The sequence below is a fragment of the Dryobates pubescens genome, chromosome 40 (assembly GCF_014839835.1).
Source record: "Dryobates pubescens isolate bDryPub1 chromosome 40, bDryPub1.pri, whole genome shotgun sequence".
NCBI lineage: Eukaryota > Metazoa > Chordata > Aves > Piciformes > Picidae > Dryobates > Dryobates pubescens.
The window spans coordinates 1,009,775-1,028,425 of NC_071651.1; the positions used below are offsets into that span (position 1 = coordinate 1,009,775).

Here is an 18,651-nt window from a genome sequence, read left to right on the forward strand (position 1 = left end):
GCACAGGGGGATGTGGGCAGAGCCTTCACAGCCTCCCTGCTCCCTCCATAGCAGCACCCTTGCTCTAAACGGTGCCAGCTGCTTGGAACAGGTGATCCTTGGGGTGCCTTCCAGCCTGGCACTCTGTGTGAAATGGGAGGTGAGGTGGGCAGGGAGGCACCCCCCAAAGATGCCAGACCTCACCTTTGCCTTTGCCAGCAGCAAAGCCTCGTCCCTGTCACAGGGGCTGCCTGTGCCCGTGGTGTGTGTGGCAGGGCACAGGCTGGGCACACGCATGCCCTGCTGACTCACTGGCACACTGACACGCTGACCCACCAGCCCTGGGTGCTGAGCTGCTGGGTGCTGAGCTGGCTGTGGTGCCACCCTTAAGTCTTTAATCTGGGTGATCATCTGGCCCTGCTCTGAGCAGCTTTAACTTTCCTAAACAGGAGATTAGCCACAGGGTGGGGGACACGGCAGGGCTGGGCGGGGGGGGCTGGGGGGTGAGAGCTGTTGGGGCTGTGGGGAGCTGCCCAAGCACTGTTTCCACCCATGGGGCTCAGAGCTGGTGGCAAAGAGGACCTGGGCTTGCCTGGCCATGCCAGTGGCCTCGGGAAGAGCTGGGTGGGCTTGAGGCAAAGCCCCAGAGCCCAGGAGTGAAGCTTGGCTGGGCTGTGGGGGTGTGGGCAGCAGGGCTGGCACCACACGGTGCCCAGTGCCCGAGTGGGTCTTTCCTGGCAGCTTAGTCAGGGTCAGACTCAGCTCAGGAGTAAATCTGCTGAGCTGCTTACACCTCTTACAAAACTGGCACCCAGGCAAACCCCTTCCCCTGCCCCCACCTCAGCCCTGCCCTGGGGCTGCTGCTGTGGAGAGAGATCCTCTGCAGCAGTCTGGGGACACCGTTGGCTGTCCTGGTCCCAGATGAAGCAGGGAGCTGCGTGGACATTGTTGGGGCTTCCCTGGCAGGCAGGGACACCCCCTCCTCAGCCCTGCTGACCCCTCCTCAGCCCTGCTGACCCTCCTCAGCCCTGCTGACCCTCCTCAGCCCTGCTGACCCCTCCTCAGCCCTGGCCGGCAGGGGAAGAAGCCAACCTCAGGTTAGGACAGCACAGAGGGAAACTGAGGCAGGGAGCTGAGTCTTTGGCCGGCCATGGGTGGGAGCTGCTCCGTGAAATCTCTCTCCTGCTGCAACCCCTACGGTGTCCTCCTGCTCTGGGGGCCCTGTGCAGCCATTAGGGTGTTTCCCAGAGCCGTGGCAAGGGTCATGCCATAAAGCTCCTCTGCGGTGCGTGATGAGACACAGGGGCACAGGGAGGGCAGGCTAAAGCCCCAGCAGGGGTAATCCTGCTAAGAGGCTCTGAGGTCAGGCCAGATGTGCGCTGCAGCTCCCAGCCACCTCGGAGGCTCACACTAGATGCTGAGCAGCATCCCCTGAGGTAGCTGCTTGTCCCCAGAGCTCTTCCCCTTCAGTTAGTCCCCGCGGGGCACACGGGCAGCGCCCCTCTGCCCGCTGCAGCCCTCTCGGAGGGCAGCCCCCGAAATCCTGCTGCCCCCCGTCACAGGAACAGCGATGTGCCCCCCGCGATGGGGCAGGACCCCGCGGGCAATGCGGTGGCGCTGGGTGGATGGGGCGGGAACAGCCGCACCGGAGCTCCGACACTCGGTTCCCCCTGCGGCCACCAGGCGGCGCTGCTCCGCCGTGCCCGGGGCCGGTGCCAGCGGCGCTTGGCTGCCGACCTCCCGGCGGGTTGCTGGGGCTCGGGGGGCTGCGGGCACTCTGGGGGATGGGCTCACTCCAGGTGAGAGTGGTTTTGCCTCAGGGACATCCGGGGTGCAGGCAGAGGCTCCATGTGGACCCCCAGCAGTGTCTGAGCTGCAGGAACAGAGCCACAGCGTGGTGGTGGCTGGAAGGGACCTCTGGAGCTCACCGGTCCAGCAGGGCACCCACAGCAGCTTGCCCAGGGTCAGAATGGGCCAGGGGCTTTTGGAACCTCTCCAGAGAAGGAGACTCCACAACCTCTCTGGGCAGCCTGCTCCAGGCCTCCAGCAGCCTCACACCAAAGATATTCCTCCTCCTGTGTTCCAGTTTGTGCCTGGTGCCCCTTGGCCTGTCCCTGGGCACCACTGAGCAGAGTCTGGCCCCAGCCTCTTGCCCCCCGCAGCTCCTTCAGCCCTTGCTGAGCATTGCTCAGCTCCACTCTGGGGCTGCTCTCCTCCAGGCTCTCAGCCCCAGGGCTCTCAGCCTTTGCTCCTCACAGAGCTGCTCCAGGCCCCTCAGCATCTGCCCAGCCTCCACTGGACTCTCTCCAGCACTTCTCTGTCTCTCTGGAACTGGGGAGTCGATGCTGAGCCTGTGCTGGGATGTGCCAGCCTGAAACGCCCCACAGCTGCCTGCTCCCTCCCTGCAGCTCCCCCAGGCCCCCTGCACTGGGCACTTTGGCCTCCCCAGGTGGAGCAATGGAGCTGCTGGACCCCAGGCCCTGGACACCTTGGTGGGGCTCAAGGTCTGTGGGACCAGTGGCCGCTGGCTGCATGTCCGGATGGTGGCTGTGTGTCTGTCTGTGTGCTGTGCTCGTGGGCTGTGCCCACGCGTGTACGTGTACTCGTGCCCAAGCACTGTGTGTGTGCCACTGTGTGCCGGTGCCTCGTGGCACAGGGTGGGCACACACAAGTGCCCTCTCTGCTGACGTGTACCCATGGCACAAGTGGGCACACCAAGCCTGGTGGGTACCCGCCGGTGGGACCTGTGCGTGTGGACTGCCCTGACCACGGACGCGGGTGTGCGCGGCGGTGAAGGCGCGGGACGGCCCCGTGCGTGTGCACGGCGTGTGCGCGTACCCGGGATCCATCCCGGGTTTTCGGAGCGGCCCGGGGCCGGCGGCGCTCCCGGTCGGGGTCTCCCGTCCCGAGCTCGGCGCCGCCGCCGCCCAAGTTGGCGGAGCGGGACCCGCGGCTCCGCCGGTTTGGCCGGGACGCGCCGCCCCCGCGGGGCTCCGGCAACTTTCACCGGGAGCCCGGGGGCGGGCCGGGGAAGTGCGGGGGGCACCGAGCCGTCCCGCCCCGACCCGAGCGCCCGGGTCCCCTCTGGATGTGCCGCTTCTCGCCCCGACCGAGCCGCAGCCGCAGCCGGGGGAACGGGGAGCGCGGAGCCACCGGACCCGCCCGGGGCCGCACGGAGGTAGGAGCCGTCGGGCGAGTCGGGGCCGCGGGAAGGGGCTCCCCGGAGGAGGCAGGATGGCGCCGGGGCCGCCCCGCTCCCGCGTCCCGTCGGTAATGGGAGGCGGGGAACCTCAACCGGAGCCCGAACACCGACTCTCAGCGGAGCGGGGGTCGGACCGCACGGGGCAGCCGGGGCCGTCCCGGGCCTCGACTGGGCGAGTGCTCCCGGGGGTCCCGGGAGCGGGAAGCGGGCAGCGCGCCCCGGCCCCGCCGCGCTCCTCCGCACGTAGAGCCCCGCGCCCGGCCGCTCCCACGCCCCCGCGCTCCGTGCGCCGGTGGGTGGCGGGTGGGTGGGCTCCGGCCGCGCCGCCGCTGTCCCCGCCCGGCGAAAGCCCCGGGGAGGGGAGGGGAGAGCTGGGGCCGGTGCTCCAGGGCAGGGCAGCCCCGGTGCCAGGCTGCTGTTGGACCGGGAGCAGTCACCGAGTGGAAGTCACTGCCCCGGCCCTGGTGACGCAGCAGCCGCAGGATTGTGCCCGGGCACACGCGGGTGGTGAGCAGTGCCACCCGCGCTGCCAGCTCCTGGTTGTCCTCGTCCCCTTTATCCCGGCCCACTCGTGTTCAGCGTGGGCTTCCACCACCCAGCTCGTGGGCCTCGGGAAGCAGTGTCGGCAGGGCAGAGCTGGGGGTCACCACTGCTGTGCCCCCACCAGCAGTACCCGCTGTTCCCAGGGCACTGGGCAAGGCTCTGAGGGGAGGAAGGCTTGGCACTGGGCAATGTGTCCCTCCTTGCTCCCCTGCCAGCCTGCCAGGCTGTGTGTGCCAGGTGTGAGGCACAGGGAGGTGCTGCACACCCCAAGGAGCCTCTCAGAAACCACAGCTGAATGCCCAGGTCCTGATGCCCCTCAGCTTCCCAACCTTCATCCCAGGGACCTTAGAGCCCTGGGCAGGACACTGAGGTGTGGTCAGCCCAGCAAGCAGCAGGGCAGGAGCTCACCGAGCCCGTGAGGAACCCCCAAGCTGGACCCAGCCCTCAGCGAGCCAGGAGGGCAGGAAGGCCAAAGGCAGAGCAGTGTCCCTCTGGAGAGTCACCTTCTGCATCCTGGTAGCTTAGCAGCAGTGGGACTGGGAGCTCTGGGCCAGCGCAGACTCGAAGGTCTCTGCCAACCTCAGCAGTTCTGTGGTCCTATGGTGCCCTGCAGGCCCTGCACGTCAAGTCCAGCTGGTCCCAAGCCCCCATGGAGGAGACTCAGCAGTGCAGGGACAGCCTGAGGGCTGCACCTCTCCTGCGAGGATGGAGAGGTTGGCAGCTGGCTCTCAGTGGAGCTGGGATGCTGCCTTTGGGACATGGGAACCTAGAAGCTCCCCCAAGCACTGCTGGGGTCCTGTGCCCAGCTCTGGAGGGGGTGTTGGGGTCAGGAGATGCTGCTGGGTGCCTGGGTACCTGCATTTTACCCTGCTCCACACTCGGTGATGCATGGTGAGCCTCATCTCCCTCATCTCCCCTATGCTCCAGGGTCTTCCCATGTCACAAAGGCAAGCAGGAGGCCAGGAGCAGGCTTGGAGCTGGATGTCCACTTGTCTGCTGGGTTGGTGCCTTGCACCTCTGGTCCAGGAGCCTCTCTGAGTGCCTCAGTTTCTCTTCATGTCTCCTGCTGTTCAGCAGTCCCAGGGAGGTGGCATTGGTCCCACATCCATCAGATGGGTCCTCAGTGAGCCTGGAGAGCTTCTTCTCCAGCAAACCTCAGGGGAAAGCAGTGAGGTGCCCACCCCAGCCCCTGGGGCACACCAAGCCCCTTCAGGAGCTGCAGGGTGACAGACAGCTGATAAAATAACTGCTGCAGCCTGGGGACAAGCAGCAAAAGCAGAGTCAGGTTTCAGCTGTGCTGTGTCTGGGTCTCAGGCTGGGGTGGGTGGGTGAGATGCTTCCAGATGTGCTGCAGCCCCCCCCTCTGTCAAAGTGCCAGCCACAATCCAGGGGGGAGCAGAGCCCTGACCGGTGCCCTCCGTGGTGGCAGAGAGCAAGGCTGTGGTGTGTGGGCAGAGCAGAGCTCCAGTGAGGCAGGAGGAAAGCAGAGGTCTGTGCTGCCCACCTCCACCTCTGGCAGATACTTCTGGAGAGGCAAATGTGTGCCAGCAGGCCAGGGATCACTGCAGGCTTTTGGGAACAGCCCCAGGGCACTCCCACCACCACCCTGCAGCAGACAGAGGTCTTCTGCCCCAAAGGAGGAGCAGCTTGAGCCTCCTGAATCTGCACGGTGCTGCCTCGCTCCATGCTCAGCATGTCAGAGATGAGCAGCTCCAGAGGTGCTGACTCCTTCAGTGGAGGCCCTGCCAGGTGCTGCACATCCTCCTCGTCCCACGCCTGAGGAATCTGCAGGAGGGAGCTGTTGAGGCCCAGGGTGAAGCACCCTGAGTGCAGTTGGAGGCCCTGCAGCCTCAACAGCTTTTCTGAGCAGAGCCTCCCCCTGCTCCGGGGGTGTCCCTCGGGTACCACCTGAGCGTGCAGGACTGGGGGTGATGCCCTGGTGCTCTGGGAAGGTGCAGTGCCTGGCAGGGGCTCCCCCAGCCATGACTCAGAGCTGGGCTTTTATGGGTCCCACGTGTTGGGTTTTGCCATTTCCCTCCAGCGCTGGGCAGGAAGGGGGAAGCGTAAAAATTCCTTGCTGCAGCTGCTGCCATGTGCACAAATCCCTTCACCCTCACCCCAAAACCTTGCCCCCCACCCCGACTCCAGCCCAGCCGAGGAAGGTAGGGGCCAGGGAAGTGGCTTTATGTGAGCAATTTGCAGGGGCAGTGCGTGCTGGGGGCCAAAGCAAACAACTGCGAGCCCCTGACAATTGCCTGCCTGCCCTGGGACCACCTATCAAGCCCCAGCACTCCTGCCCGGCCTGCCACGGCTTCCTGAGCAGCTCAGCTTGTGGTTGGGGGCCGGTGGTCCCTGCCTTACCCGGGGGGAACAGGCACAGGGAGCCTGGAGCTGTCAGCTCCCACCCTGCAGCCCTCCTCCGTGGGCTGTGTCTGCCCTGGGACACGCTGGAGCCGGGCGGGGGGCAGCCGGGGCTGCACCCCAGGCCTGCCTCCCCCTCTCCCCGCAGCACACGTGTGTTAACGTGTCTGGAGGCATGTCACAGCATGGTCCTGAGTGGGTGTGGATGCACGTGGGAGAGAGGGGCTGGCTTGTTTGGCCCCCTGCTGAGGTGCAGCGTTTGGGTGATGGTGGCAGCGTGGCTGAGCTGCTGGAGGGGTCGGGTGGGCTGGGGAGGGACTTCTGGTCCTTGCTGGAAGTGGTGTGAAAGGCATTGGGGGAGGGGAGGGGGGGCAAGAGGGGGGGCTATGAGGGTGTTTCATTTTCTGAAGGTGGCAGCTGGGGCTGGAGAAGGGAAGGAGGGAGAATCGGGTGGAGGATGTCCTGAGCCTGTCCTGGCATGGAGGGCTCTGCCCTGAACTTCCCCCAGAGCTGCTGCTTCTCTGCCTCATCTTCTCCAGGCGAGAGACCACCTTGGAACAAGCTTGGCAGCCCACACCAGCATGGGATCATGACCCTGAATCGTCCCCTTTCAGACCCCCTGAACCTGAAGCAATGAGCTTTGTGGCTGCCACAGTCCTGGCCAGATTAGCTGCCCCCCTGCAGAGGAGCTTGGGCTGGCCCCGCAGGCGCTGCCCACCCCTGGGGTCAGAGCATGGCAGCTGGGGGGGGGGTCTCTGCATCGCTGCTGCTGGGGGCACAGCTGGGAAAGGGGTCAGGGGAAGCAGCTCCCCTGGCTGGCTCCAGCTTGGTCCAAGGCAGGGAAAAGAGGCTTCTGCAGGGGGAACATCTCTGTCTTTGCCCCCCTACCAGCGGCCTTTCCACCCCAGCAGGTGCCAGCTGTGGTGCCCAGGGAGGTCTCACAGCGTGCAGGAGGCATCACAGCCAGGGAGGGGCAATGTGGGCACTGTCAGACCCCGGGAGGCAGCTGGGATGTGTCCCCTTGATCCTGGGCTGGCACTGGCATGAGGGAGCGTTGGCTCCCTGGCAGCTACTTGCACCTTGGTGCTGCAGCTCTGCCTTCCCCCCCTGCCCTGGTCCTGCAGAACTTCCCTGCCCCAGCTTTGCCCCAGCTGCTGCCCCCCTGCAGGAAGGCAGCAGATCTCAAACCAGAGCAGTGCTTTCCCTAAGGCCCTGCAGGGTTAAACCAACTGGGGCATGTGGCTGACCTCAGGTCACAGGGTGGCAGAGGCCAGGGCTGCCAGGATGTCCCAGGGCTGCCAGGGTGTCCCAGGGCCCTGCACCTGTGGTGAGCTCAGAGCTTTTCTTGCCCCAAGGCTGGAGCCCACCTCACCTGGGGGAGTGAAAAGGAGGTGCAGTGGCCACTGACCTCCTCGGGTGTCACCCCCCACTCTTGTCCCAGCAGTGTCTGGACCCCATTCTCTGTCTGCCTCTTCTCTCTGCCCTGACCCTCTCTTGCTCCCTTGGTGAGGAAGGGGAGAAATTCTTTAGAGTGAGGGTGGAGAGACACTGGAACAGGTTGAGGCCTTGAGCAGCCTGGGGCTGGTGGGAGGTGTCCCTGCCTGTGGCAGGGGGTTGGAACTTGGACGATCTTTAAGGTCCCTTCCAACCCAACCCATTCCATGGATCTCTGAAGGGTTTGGGGATCTGCAAACAGATGGTGGCTCCACCTCAGCTGCTGTTGTAGGTCCCCACCGGCACATGCAGGCATGCACAGGGAACACATCCATGAGCACGTCCCCAGCAGCACCCCCAGAGCACACAGCAGCACCCCCAGAGCACACAGCAGCGTCCCCAGCAGCAGCTCCTCTTGCACATGTGGCCAGCCTGCTGCATTCACACACGGCCCCCACGCATGCACAGCCAGAGCCCTCCCCCAGGCCCCCCACGCTGGGGGCTGTGCTGGGCGGGTTGATGGATTGTGCCACACACAGCTCAGCGCTGCTGGGCTATCGGCTGGGATCTCCTAATCCAGCCCTGACATCACATTCCTCCACAGTGGGACTCCGGGGCGGTTAACCCTGCCGGGGCTGGGCCTGGGGCAGGAGGGGACAGGGACGGTGCCGAGGGGCAGACGGGATGGGGACGGTGCCGAGGGGCAGACGGGATGGGGACGGTGCCGAGGGGCAGACGGGATGGGGACGGAGCCGAGGGGCAGACGGGGAGCACTGCTGGGTGATGATGGGCTGGGTGGCAGCCACCCTGCTGCAGCCCACTGCCACCCACTGCTGAGGGCTGGCTGGCAGTGGGAGGGTCTGGCAGTGGGGCTGGCTGGCAGTGGGGCTGGCTGGCAGTGGGGCTGGCTGGGAGCAGGGCTGGCCATGCTGGGAGTGGGAGTGTTCCTGGTGGGAGGCAGTAGCTGAGGGGTGTGGGGGCATCTGCCCTGCCACAGGGTGCCGTAGGGTGCAGCAGCCTCTGCCCCTCTTGCAGCCAGGTCTCTGAGGGGAGTGCAAAGTCCCCTGGCAGTGCCCAGGTCTGGGTTTCTCCCTCCTGCCCATCCCTTTGCTCTGCCACCAGCGCTGTCAGCATCGCAGCGCTGCCCTGCGAGCTCTCTCCAGCTCCTTTTCCCCCTCTGCCTTTTGCGCCTTCTCCACTGTCTTCTTCTCCCCCCCCGCTCCCTATTCCCCAGTGTCCTCAGGAAACTGGAGCCAGATGACAGATTTTAGATGTGTTTGCAGGAAATAAAAGGCGAGGAGCTGGGGTGGGGGGCGGGGACGGGGATGGCCAGTCCTGACCCCCTCCTGCGCGGGGCTCGGTGTCTGGAGCCAGCCTTGCCTCGGCTGCTGCTGCCGCTGGCTGCGCTCCTTGTTTTCTTGGCAGAGAGGAGCAGGAATGTGTTTCAGTTTGAGTTTCTTGGCAGGAGGAGGCCGAGGGAAGATTCCCCTGAATCCCGGCTGCGCCTGGCTCTCAAATTTATGCCCATAGGCTGCGACTTGGGTGGGCCGCGGCGGTGTGCGGCGGGCGGGGGAGGCGAGCGCGGCGGTGGGGAGCCGCGGGGCCGGTTCCCATTGGCGCCCCGCGTCCCCGGCCCCCTCCCGCCGCCCCTGCTCGGGGGGCCCCCGGGCTCCGGAGAGCCCCCCATGGGCCGGGGGCAGCATCCTGCAGCCGGGACCCACGGGCCCTGGGCTCTTTCTGCTCGGCACGGCCATCCCTGCCGTGGATGGGAGCAGGGTGAGAGAGCGCCAGGTCGCTGCCCTCATGCCCGCCTGGCACCCGCACCCCTCCTGGCTGCCCCAGCCGGGGGACCCAGCTCTTGCCAGGCTGGATCCGCTCCCCAGACTCCTCCTTTCCGCCTGGGCTGGACTCAGCTTGGCACAGTGGGCCCTGGACCCTCCTGCTGTGACCAGAGGTGGCCATGGACTGGGGGTGGTGGGGACGAGAGCCCCACTGAGGTGCCCCCATTCCCGCGTGGTGGGTGCCGGAGGGAGCAGAGACCACCCCGGGCAGGGAGGTGGTGGCCGAGGCTGGGGAGTGGTGAGTGCCGTGCCCTGTGCTCGCTGCCCACGTGTGCCCCGTGTGTGGTGGCATGCTGGGCACGGCAAAGAGGCCCCTCCTCTGCCACCCCCAGCCCTCATTTCCTACTCATCTCGCTTTGCCTGGGCTGCCCCCAGCGCCACCTTCCCGGGTACCTCCCTCCCCCTTTGCCTGCCCTGCTGCCCCCCCCTCCATTCTTCGCGGCTGACACTCTGACAAAGCCCCGAGACAAGCTTTCAAAGGGGCAACTCATGCGGAAGAATTGCTGCCCCCCTCGCCCCCCCGTGCTCCAAACTCAACCCAGCACTTTCCCAGCGGGGTGAGGGGCTCCCACTCCCCCAGACCCCTTGTTTGGGGGTGATTCCCTTTAGTCTCTTAACGGGGGGAGGCTGAGGGGGCAGGAGGACTCCTTCTTCCCAGCACCACCCACATGAGCTTCTCCTTCACCCTGTGCTTGTTTCTGCTCCCGGAGCCTCTGTCCTTCCTGGAAGCCCTCGGGGATCTTGGGGCACGACAGTAGCCGTGGGTGGGGATGGAGCTGTGGGGCCAGGAGCTGGGCACAGAGGTTGAAGGCTCAGCCATGGTTGGGCATCCGACCGTGGGCAGGGCCAGGAGGAGCTGGCAGGTGGATCTGAGAGCCAGTGGAGGGCAGGAACCTGCAGGCAGGGATGTGATAGAGGGCTGGGCTGAGCCCTGTGGGCAGGGGTGCGATGTGTGGGTGGCACAGGGCAGGGTTTGGACCTGCAGGCTGGGTGGGGACTCCTGGGCAAGGCAGGGCTGGGTGGGACCGGCAGATGCTGCAAGGACCCAAGAGGAGGGCAGAGCAGGCTGCCAGCTCTGGTCCTCTAACCAAGACTGCTCCTAGGTGTGCCTCAGTTTCCCCTTTGGGCAGCTGGGGCAGGTTTTACCTCTGGAGGTGTGCTGGAGCACGGGTGTTCGTGTGCCAGCCTGGCTGCACGCGGGTGTGGGTCGTTCCCCAGCTGCGGTGGGATTGAGCTTCGCTGGGCTGGGACCCTCTTAGCACAGTGCCAGGCATGAGGGCACCTTGCTAAGGCTGTGTCTGGGGGCACTCCTGAAGGCTGCGGCAGTGCCACCGGAGGTCTCCGCACCCTGCGGGGTGTCTCCATGCCCGGGAGTCTCTCTTCCCGGGGAAGTTTCTTTGCCCTAAGGGGGGTCTCCATGCCCGGGGGGATGTCTCTATGCCCGACGGTCTCAGTGCCCGGTGTGGGGGGGGTCTGTATGCCAGGCGGTCTCCGTGCCCTGGGGAGCGTCTCCACGCCCGGGAGGGGTCTCTGTGCCCGGGACACTCCGTGCCCGGCAGGGGTCCCTCTCCGTGCCCAGCGGGGGTCTCTCTCCCTGCCCGGACCCTCCGGGTCCCCTCAGCGCACTCCGGCTCGGGCGGTCCCGCAGCTGCGCTGTGCTGCGGCGCCCCCTGGCGGTCGGGGTCGCCATCCCACCCCTGTCCTCCGCAGGCGCCGATCGGCTCCAGCCCCTCGGCCCGGCCCCCGCCGCACTCCTGAGCCCGGCCGGGTCCTGTCGCGACATGTTCAACCCCGCCAGCCCCCCGGCCGCCGGTTATGCTGAGCACTGCTGCCTGCGACCCCCCCGCGGACCGGCCCCGGCTGCTCCAGGGCCACCAGGTCGGTTGTAGCCCCCCTGTCCTGGGCTAGAACAGAGCCTGGCATGGGCACGAGGGGCACCCAGCCTCAGGTTCAGTCCCTGGGTTCCGGGGGTCTCCTGTCCCCCTTGTGCCACCCACCCTAATGAACCTTCCCATCTTTCTCCTCCCCTCTGCCAGGACTCGATTTCCCCTTGTGCCACCAGCCCCTCACCAGCAGTCACCGCGGTTATGGGTTGGTGCCAGGCGCCGAGCACCCAGGCAGTGGTGATGGTGAGTCCCCAGCCTTGGGAGAGCTTCCACGAGGGGGCTGGCATCTCCTGGCTGTGCCGGGAGAGGAGGGGAGGTGTTGAGGGGGTCAGGCAGTGCTGGGAACAGGGAGGACACTGCTGGGGCTCCAGCTGCCTCCTGGAACAGGAGGATTTGCTTTGGCCGTGGCCGAGAGGATTGGGCACTTTGGGGATGGCAGCAGCAGAGTGCAGGAGTGAAGAGGGGCTCAGGTACCCCCCAGGAGCATTGGTGGGGAAGGTTTGTGTCCCTGGGGGTTTCCTCAGCCCCCCTCGGACCCACGCTGAGAGCAGTGCCCTCCCCCTCCGCTGCCACCCCAGGCTCACGGTTCTCAACGCCGCGTGGCGCAGGCAAGCTGGGCAAGAAGAGAGCTTTGTCCATCTCACCCCTGTCAGACTCCAGCATCGACCTGCAGACTGTCATCCGCACCTCCCCCAACTCCCTGGTGGCCTTCATCAACTCTCGCTGCGCCTCTGCCAGCGGCTCCTACGGGCACCTCTCCATCAGCACCATCAGGTGGGCACCGGGCGTGGGCTGGCAGCCCTGCTGGCATGCACAGTCTGGGAGCCTGAAAGCCAATTGCCACCCTGGGGAGCACCTGGAGGTGGGAGCATGGCTCAGGGAAGCCCTCACTTTCTGTCCCCTGATGCTGGCCACCTGCTCATCCCTCTTGCTCCTTGCAGCCCGTCGCTGGGGTACCAGAGTCCACCAGCCCAGCAGAAGGGCCAAGGCCCCCTGTACACCCACACCCCTCCACCACCACCCTGCAGCTCCCACGAGCACCTCCCCACCCGCCCGGGGCTCCTGCACCACGGCCCAGCTCGGGGGACCCTCAAACACTGCCAGGTAAGGAGGCCTTGCGCCCACACAAGTGGTGGCCCCTGAGGCATCTCAGTGCTGACTGTTGTCCACTTCCCCCCCCTGCCCTGGCAGCAGCTGAAGCTGGAGTGGAGCCTGAGCAGCCCTCTGAGTGTCAAATACCCAGAGGAGCGATCCGAGGGTGACATCTCCAGCCCGGCTTCCACGGGCACCCAGGTACCCCCCGGGGCTCTGCGCTCCTCCCCTGGCACCACTCCCAGTAACAGGGAGCACGGAGGGTGGTGCCTGGGAGGGCTCATCTGGCCCTGCTGCCCCAGGACCCCTTGCTGGGGATGCTGGACGTGAGGGAGGATCTGGAGAAGGAGGATGGGAAGCCTGAGTCTGAGGCTGTCTACGAAACCAACTGCTACTGGGAGGGCTGTGCCAAGGAGTTCGACACGCAGGAGCAGTTGGTGCATGTGAGTGGGGTCCTGCCAGCCCCAGAACCGACATCCCCCTGTGCCAACCCTGCCCTGCAGCTGGCCTGTGCTGTCCTGCTCCTGTCCCCCCAGCGCTGAGAGCTCCCATGCAGGAGCATGGTGTTGGGAGCTACCCCTGGGAAGGAGGATCTCATCCCCCTGTGGGCAAGCTCTTGGTGACCCTCCCAGACCATGTCCCTAGGGGCAGCACCCAGCCCCTGGGGAGTCTCTCCTGAACCACTGCTGCCTCCTTTGCTCTTTGTCTCCCTCCAGACACCCAAACTCTCCCATGACCACCCCCCAGACCACCCTCTTGGTCCTTCCAAGTGGCCCCAGCCACCTCCTGTCTCCCCTGCTCCCTCCAGGCACCACCTGACCACTCTGTTCTCTCCTGCCCCCCGATGTCTCCATTCCATATCTGTGTCTCTTAAGACACGTTGGCACCCTCCCCCGTGCCACCAGTGATGCCCCTCTCTCCTCAGCACATCAACAATGAACATATCCACGGGGAGAAGAAGGAGTTTGTGTGCCACTGGGCAGCCTGTTCCCGGGAGCAGAGGCCCTTCAAGGCTCAGTACATGCTGGTGGTGCACATGAGGCGGCACACGGGCGAGAAGCCTCACAAGTGCACGGTGAGAGGGCACCAGCCTGGGCTCAGCTGGGGTGCCAGGCTCAGGGCAGGCTGGGCAGCTGGCCCCTCATGGCCCTGAGGGGGACTTGTGGTGGGGAAAATGAGGTGGAACAGATGGGGGGGGGTGTCAGGAGCATGGTAGAGCATCATAGGGTGGGCTTCATGTGTGGCATGGCAGAGATGCCCCAGAGGGAAGAGGAGGGCGGCAGGCTGGGCACAGCAGGTGGAGAGCTGGCACCGCACGGGCCAGAGGGTGCAGGGGCTGGCGGCGGTGTGGGGCTGTGGTGGGTGGGAGGTGTCCCTGGCCGGCGTGCTGAAGGCCTGGGGCACCTCTGCCCCTGCCTGCCCATGCAGTTCGAGGGCTGCCACAAGGCCTACTCGCGGCTGGAGAACCTCAAGACTCACCTGCGGTCGCACACGGGCGAGAAGCCCTACGTGTGCGAGCACCAGGGCTGCAGCAAGGCCTTCTCCAACGCCTCTGACCGCGCCAAGCACCAGAACCGCACCCACTCCAACGAGGTACAGCCCCCCCCGGCCCCCAGCCCCCCACCCCGGGCAGGGGATCCTCTCCCCAGCCCCCCTCGAGACCACTCAACCCCTTCGAGTCCTTCACTTCCCTGGCTTCTGGAGCCTGCTGCCGAGCAGGGGAGGGGGATTCATTTCACACCCAGCTGGGGCTTGGCTGGGGGAGGGGTCCCCAGGTGGGGCTAACCCCCTGCTCCCCTCCCCTCCCCACGCCAGAAGCCCTACGTCTGCAAGATCCCAGGCTGCACCAAGCGCTACACCGACCCCAGCTCGCTGCGCAAGCACGTCAAGACCGTGCACGGCCCCGACGCCCACGTCACCAAGAAGCACCGAGGGGACCTGGTGCCAGGCCGTGTGCTGCCCACCCCTGCTGCCCCCCCGGACATGAAGCAGGAGAAAGACACCAACGGCCCCGGCGAGGCCCGGAGGGATGACAGCAAACTCTTGGTGCCCGACTTGGCCTTGGTGAGGAGCTGGAGAGGGAATGGTTGGGGTGGGAAAAGACCTCCAAAGGTCATCCAGTGCCAAGCCCCTGCCATGGGCAGGGACACTTCCCACCAGCCCAGGGTGCCCAAGAACTCATCCAGCCTGGCCTGGAACACCTCCAGGGAGGAGGCAGCCATAGCCTCCCTGGGCAAGCTGTGCCAGGAGCTCCTCACCCTCACTCTCAAGAGTCTTTTCCTCCTCTCCATCTCACTCTGCCCTCTCCCAGCCCACAGCCATTGCTCCTCGTCCTGGCACTCCCAGCCCTTGTCCCGAGTCCCTCCCCAGGGTGTTGATGGTGAAAGGAGCCTGGCCAGGGCTGGTGGAGCAGGGGAGTCACCTCCACGTCTGCAGGGTGCGGGCTGGCAGGTTGCCTTGGGTGGTGGTGGAGCTCTGACCCCTGTGCTCCTTCTCTGGCGCTTTGGCTACCGCAGAAGCCGCAGCCCAGCCCCGGGGGGCAGTCGTCGTGCAGCAGCGACCACTCCCCGCTGGGCAGCACCACCAACAACGACAGTGGGGTGGAGATGGCTGCCAACGCCGGCGGCAGCTGCGAGGATCTGTCCACCCTGGAGGACGTGGTGCCCGGCGAGCCCATGGGCACCTCGGGGCTCATGGCCCTGCACAAGCTGGAGAACCTCCGCATCGACAAACTGAAGCAGCTGAGGAAGCCCTCGGCCGCCAAGGGCCTGAGCCTGCCGCCCATCCCCGGAGCCGGTGAGCCCGCGGCGCCCTGCCCGCCTGCGGCGCCGGTGCCAGGGGCACCGTGGCAGGACGGCTCCGCTTTGCAGCCGGAGGTGGCCCTCCCCGCTGCCCGCTCTAACTCCTCCTTTCTCTTCCCTCAGGCCTGCCGGGGGAGGTCCCCGGGCTGCCGGTGCTCCCCGCCGCCGCCTCGCACCGGCGCATCGCGGAGCTGTCGGCGGCGGAGCTGTGCCCGGCGGGCGGCGAGCGCCGCAGCAGCGCCACCAGCACCGTCAGCTCCGCCTACACCGTCAGCCGCCGCTCCTCCCTGGCCTCCCCGTACCTGCCCGGGCCCTGCCTGGGCGGCGAGGTGGGCACGGTGCCCGGCGGGACCGGCCTGGCAGACGGCTACGACCCCATCTCTCCGGACGGCTCTCGCCGCTCCAGCGATGCCAGCCACTGCGGGGGGCTGCCCGGCGTGGGCAGCCTGACCCCCGCCCAGCGCTACCGGCTGAAGGCCAAATACGCTGCGGCCACGGGAGGGCCACCCCCGACGCCGCTGCCCAGCCTGGAGCGGGTGCCCCTGGGCGGGCACGGCAGCTCAGCCCGGGACTGCCTGGGGCCGGCCCAGCCCCGCTGCGTCGCCAATGGGCTGCTGCGGAGGCACAGTGCCAACGACTCCCCCGGCTGCCTGGGCAGCCTTGCCCCCCCGCCGGTGCCACGCCACGGCCTGCGGCGAGCCAGCGACCCTGCCCGGCCCGCGGCCAACCCCCAGGCCGTGCCCAGGGTGCATCGGTTCAAGAGCATGGGCAACGTGAACGTGCCAGGCGCGGGCAGAGCTGTGCTGCAGCCCTTGGGCGGCTCTGATGCCAATCTCCAGCGCCACGTCTTCTCCCCGTGCCCACCCAGCATCAGTGAAAACGTCTTCCTGGAGAGTGTGAGCGTGGAGGGCCCTGGCACCGAGCCTGGCATGCTGGAGATGGAGCAGTACTTGAGCTACCCTGAGGAGAACTTCCCGTGCCAGGCAGCGGGCACGGAGCTGCAGTGTGAAGGTCTCTATGGCAGCACTCACCGGACCACGGGGGGCGTGCAGCTGACCCCCGCAGGCCATGGGGACGTGGGGCAGGGCTTGCTCCAGCCTGAGTTCTCCCTCCCTCAGTGCCAGCTGAACCAGCACTTCACCAGTGTGCACGCTGGCAACGGGACCATGGCAGCTCCCTGGGACGAGCCCCCCCCGGGCGCTCTGGAGATGAGTTCTGGGCACTCAGGGCTTGGCACCTCTGCTGCAGCCATGCCTGGGGCCCACTGTCACCACCAAAGCACCGAGTACCCGCAGCCCCGCGCCTGTGGGCAGCAGCCCAAGCTCCTGAGCTCGTGCCAGGACCCTGGGTTTGCCGGGGGGCAGCGACTGAACCGCCTGCAGATCAAATCTGAGCAGCGTTACCCAGCGCCCGCCCCAGCGCTGGCACCCTGCCAGAGTGCCAAGCTTGCCGGGCACCTGCAGCCTCCTGCCTCCTTCGGCCAAGCCGTGACCGTGGGGCCTGCAGGTTACCAGCCTGAGGAGCAGGCAGCCGGGGGCTACGTGGGCATGCTGAGCCCGGGGGCTAGGAGAGCCCAGACCCCTACCATGCAGAGCAAGGAGGTGATGGTCCGGAGCTACGTCCAGGCCCAGCAGGCTCTGATGTGGGGAGACCAAGCAGCCTCCAAGGGAGAGGAGGCTGGCATGGGGCTGGGCAGCGAGCCTGGGCAGTGCCAAGCCATGCAGGCACCGCTGTACCCTAGCCCCAAGTACTCTGCTTACCAAGCCAAACCAGACCACCTGCAGGGGCTGGCAGAGCCCCACCACCTCCTGAGTGCCCCCTGCTTCAACCCCGAGATGGTGCCACATCCACCTGGTGGCCCTAAACCGCCTGGGCACCAAACCAGCCTGAACTATGTGGGCAGCCTGGCTCAGCCAGCTCCTTCCTACGAGGGAGCAGAAGCCAGTGCCCGGCGGCTGCTTCGCCTGCCCCCTGCCCACCCCACGCCCGAGGGGCCCAGCAGCTCCCTGCAGTACTACCCAGGCCAGGGCACACACCTGCAGGTGGGCAAAGGTGGGCATAAGCTGCTGGGCCAAACGACAGCGAGCTGTGGGGGCCCTGGGCATTACGGAGGGGGTTTGGAAGGACTCAAAGGCAGCTCCTATTACTACCTGGACTCAGGGGAGCAGGTGGCCAACAGCCTGGACTCCCTGGACCTGGAGAACACGCACCTTGACTTTGCTGCCATTGTGGATGACCCAGAGCCCCCTGCACTGCTGCCCGGGCCCCCCAGCCCCAGCGGCGGCCTCCTGCTTCCTGCCTCTGGTGGTGCCAACATGGCTGTGGGTGACATGAGCTCCATGCTGAGCACTCTGGCAGGGGAGAGCAATTTCCTCAACTCTCTCTCCTAACCAAGAGGTACCAGCCATCAGGTGGGCACGGCTGCAGCTGGCATGGGGAGGTCCAAACCACATCTGGGCAGAGGTGTGAAATCCCTTCTCGTGCGCAGGGTTGCGCCTGGTGCAGGGAGAGGCACCTCTGGAAGTCTCCTGTTTTCCAGTCTTGAGTGTCAGGCTGTCTAGGAAGGGACATTGCTGGGTGCTAGACAAGCTGCCACCCTTGAGGCGGTGCCACAGGTCACCTCTTAGGTGGGGCACTGCTTTTACTGAGCCCTTCCGTCCCAGTGCCTGGAACCTTTCCCCTGCACCCTGCGCAGTCTCAATGTGGAAACCAAAGAGTTCAACCTTCCCCGACGCCGTGGGCAGGCCCCATCCCTGTGCTCCCACTGCCCCCCTGCCTCACACCCCAGTCTCCATCAGGACTGCAGTCACTCCATGCCTGGCAAGTCCTCCTCCCCGCCCATCTTGCCCCGGGAGGGAGAAAGGGGAGGCAGCTCCCCATGGCCGGGCTGGGGGTGCCTGGCGCTGCCCCTGTCCCTCTGTACATAGTGTCCCTCCCGTGGGGGGGTTCCCCACGCTTCCAGCAGTGCCTCCCCGCCCTCCATTAAACCCTTTCTCAGGGGGGTGTGAGCTCTGTCCTTTCTTAATCCCGTGCCAGAGGCTGTACAGCTGCCCCCTTGCCCCCTTCCTCCTCTTCTCATCTGGGACGCAGGACTCTGAAGCCCCTCCCGGGATGGGGACTCCGCCACAGCAGAAGAGAGTCGGTAGCAGCCTTGCGACCGCCAGGCCCAGGGAAGGAACCGAGAGCGGCCGGGAACGCTCCGAGAAGGTGGCGCTGCCCCGGCCCGGCGCTCCCCCGGCCCCGCGTTCCCCGGCCCGGCGCTTCCGCGGGCTCCGGCAGCCACGTGTCGTGGGCGGGCGTCCTCCCGGCCGAGCCTCTCAGTCCTCCGGAGCTCCTCTCTATGGCCTGCAGTCCTCCAGCGCTGCTGCGATTAACCCGCGGCCGCTAGAGGGCAGCAGGGGCCTGGCGGAGCCCGATGGAGGCTTTGCAGCGCGGCTCGGGCGGGGCCAGGGCAGGGTCCGGCCCCGGGGCAGGAGGAAGCTCCGCGGGGAGGGGAGGCTGCGGGGTAGCAG

At 66.6% G+C, this 18,651-nt stretch overlaps 1 protein-coding gene across 1 annotated transcript; it reads left to right on the forward strand.

Moving 5' to 3' along the window:
* Nucleotides 1-2,919: 2,919 nt before the first annotated feature.
* Nucleotides 2,920-17,711, forward strand: GLI1 (GLI family zinc finger 1). The gene is made up of 12 exons (XM_054177467.1): nucleotides 2,920-3,157; nucleotides 11,071-11,238; nucleotides 11,397-11,489; nucleotides 11,825-12,020; nucleotides 12,188-12,350; nucleotides 12,438-12,539; nucleotides 12,641-12,781; nucleotides 13,264-13,413; nucleotides 13,767-13,931; nucleotides 14,154-14,402; nucleotides 14,855-15,134; nucleotides 15,263-17,711. The coding sequence occupies exons 2-12, from the start codon at nucleotides 11,142-11,144 to the stop codon at nucleotides 17,527-17,529; spliced, it is 3,903 nt and encodes a 1,300-aa protein (XP_054033442.1). The 5' UTR covers nucleotides 2,920-3,157; nucleotides 11,071-11,141; the 3' UTR covers nucleotides 17,530-17,711.
* The last annotated feature ends 940 nt before the right edge of the window (nucleotides 17,712-18,651 follow it).

What these genes read in the sequence shown, in the direction of transcription:
- GLI1 (XM_054177467.1), top strand. Translation starts at nt 11,142, where the DNA reads ATGTTCAACCCCGCCAGCCCCCCGGCCGCCGGTTATGCTGAGCACTGC. An exon ending in GGCTGCTCCAGGGCCACCAG is followed by an intron (nt 11,239 to 11,396) that starts GTCGGTTGTAGC and finishes CCCCTCTGCCAG; the next exon opens with GACTCGATTTCCCCTTGTGC. An exon ending in CGGCTTCCACGGGCACCCAG is followed by an intron (nt 12,540 to 12,640) that starts GTACCCCCCGGG and finishes CTGCTGCCCCAG; the next exon opens with GACCCCTTGCTGGGGATGCT.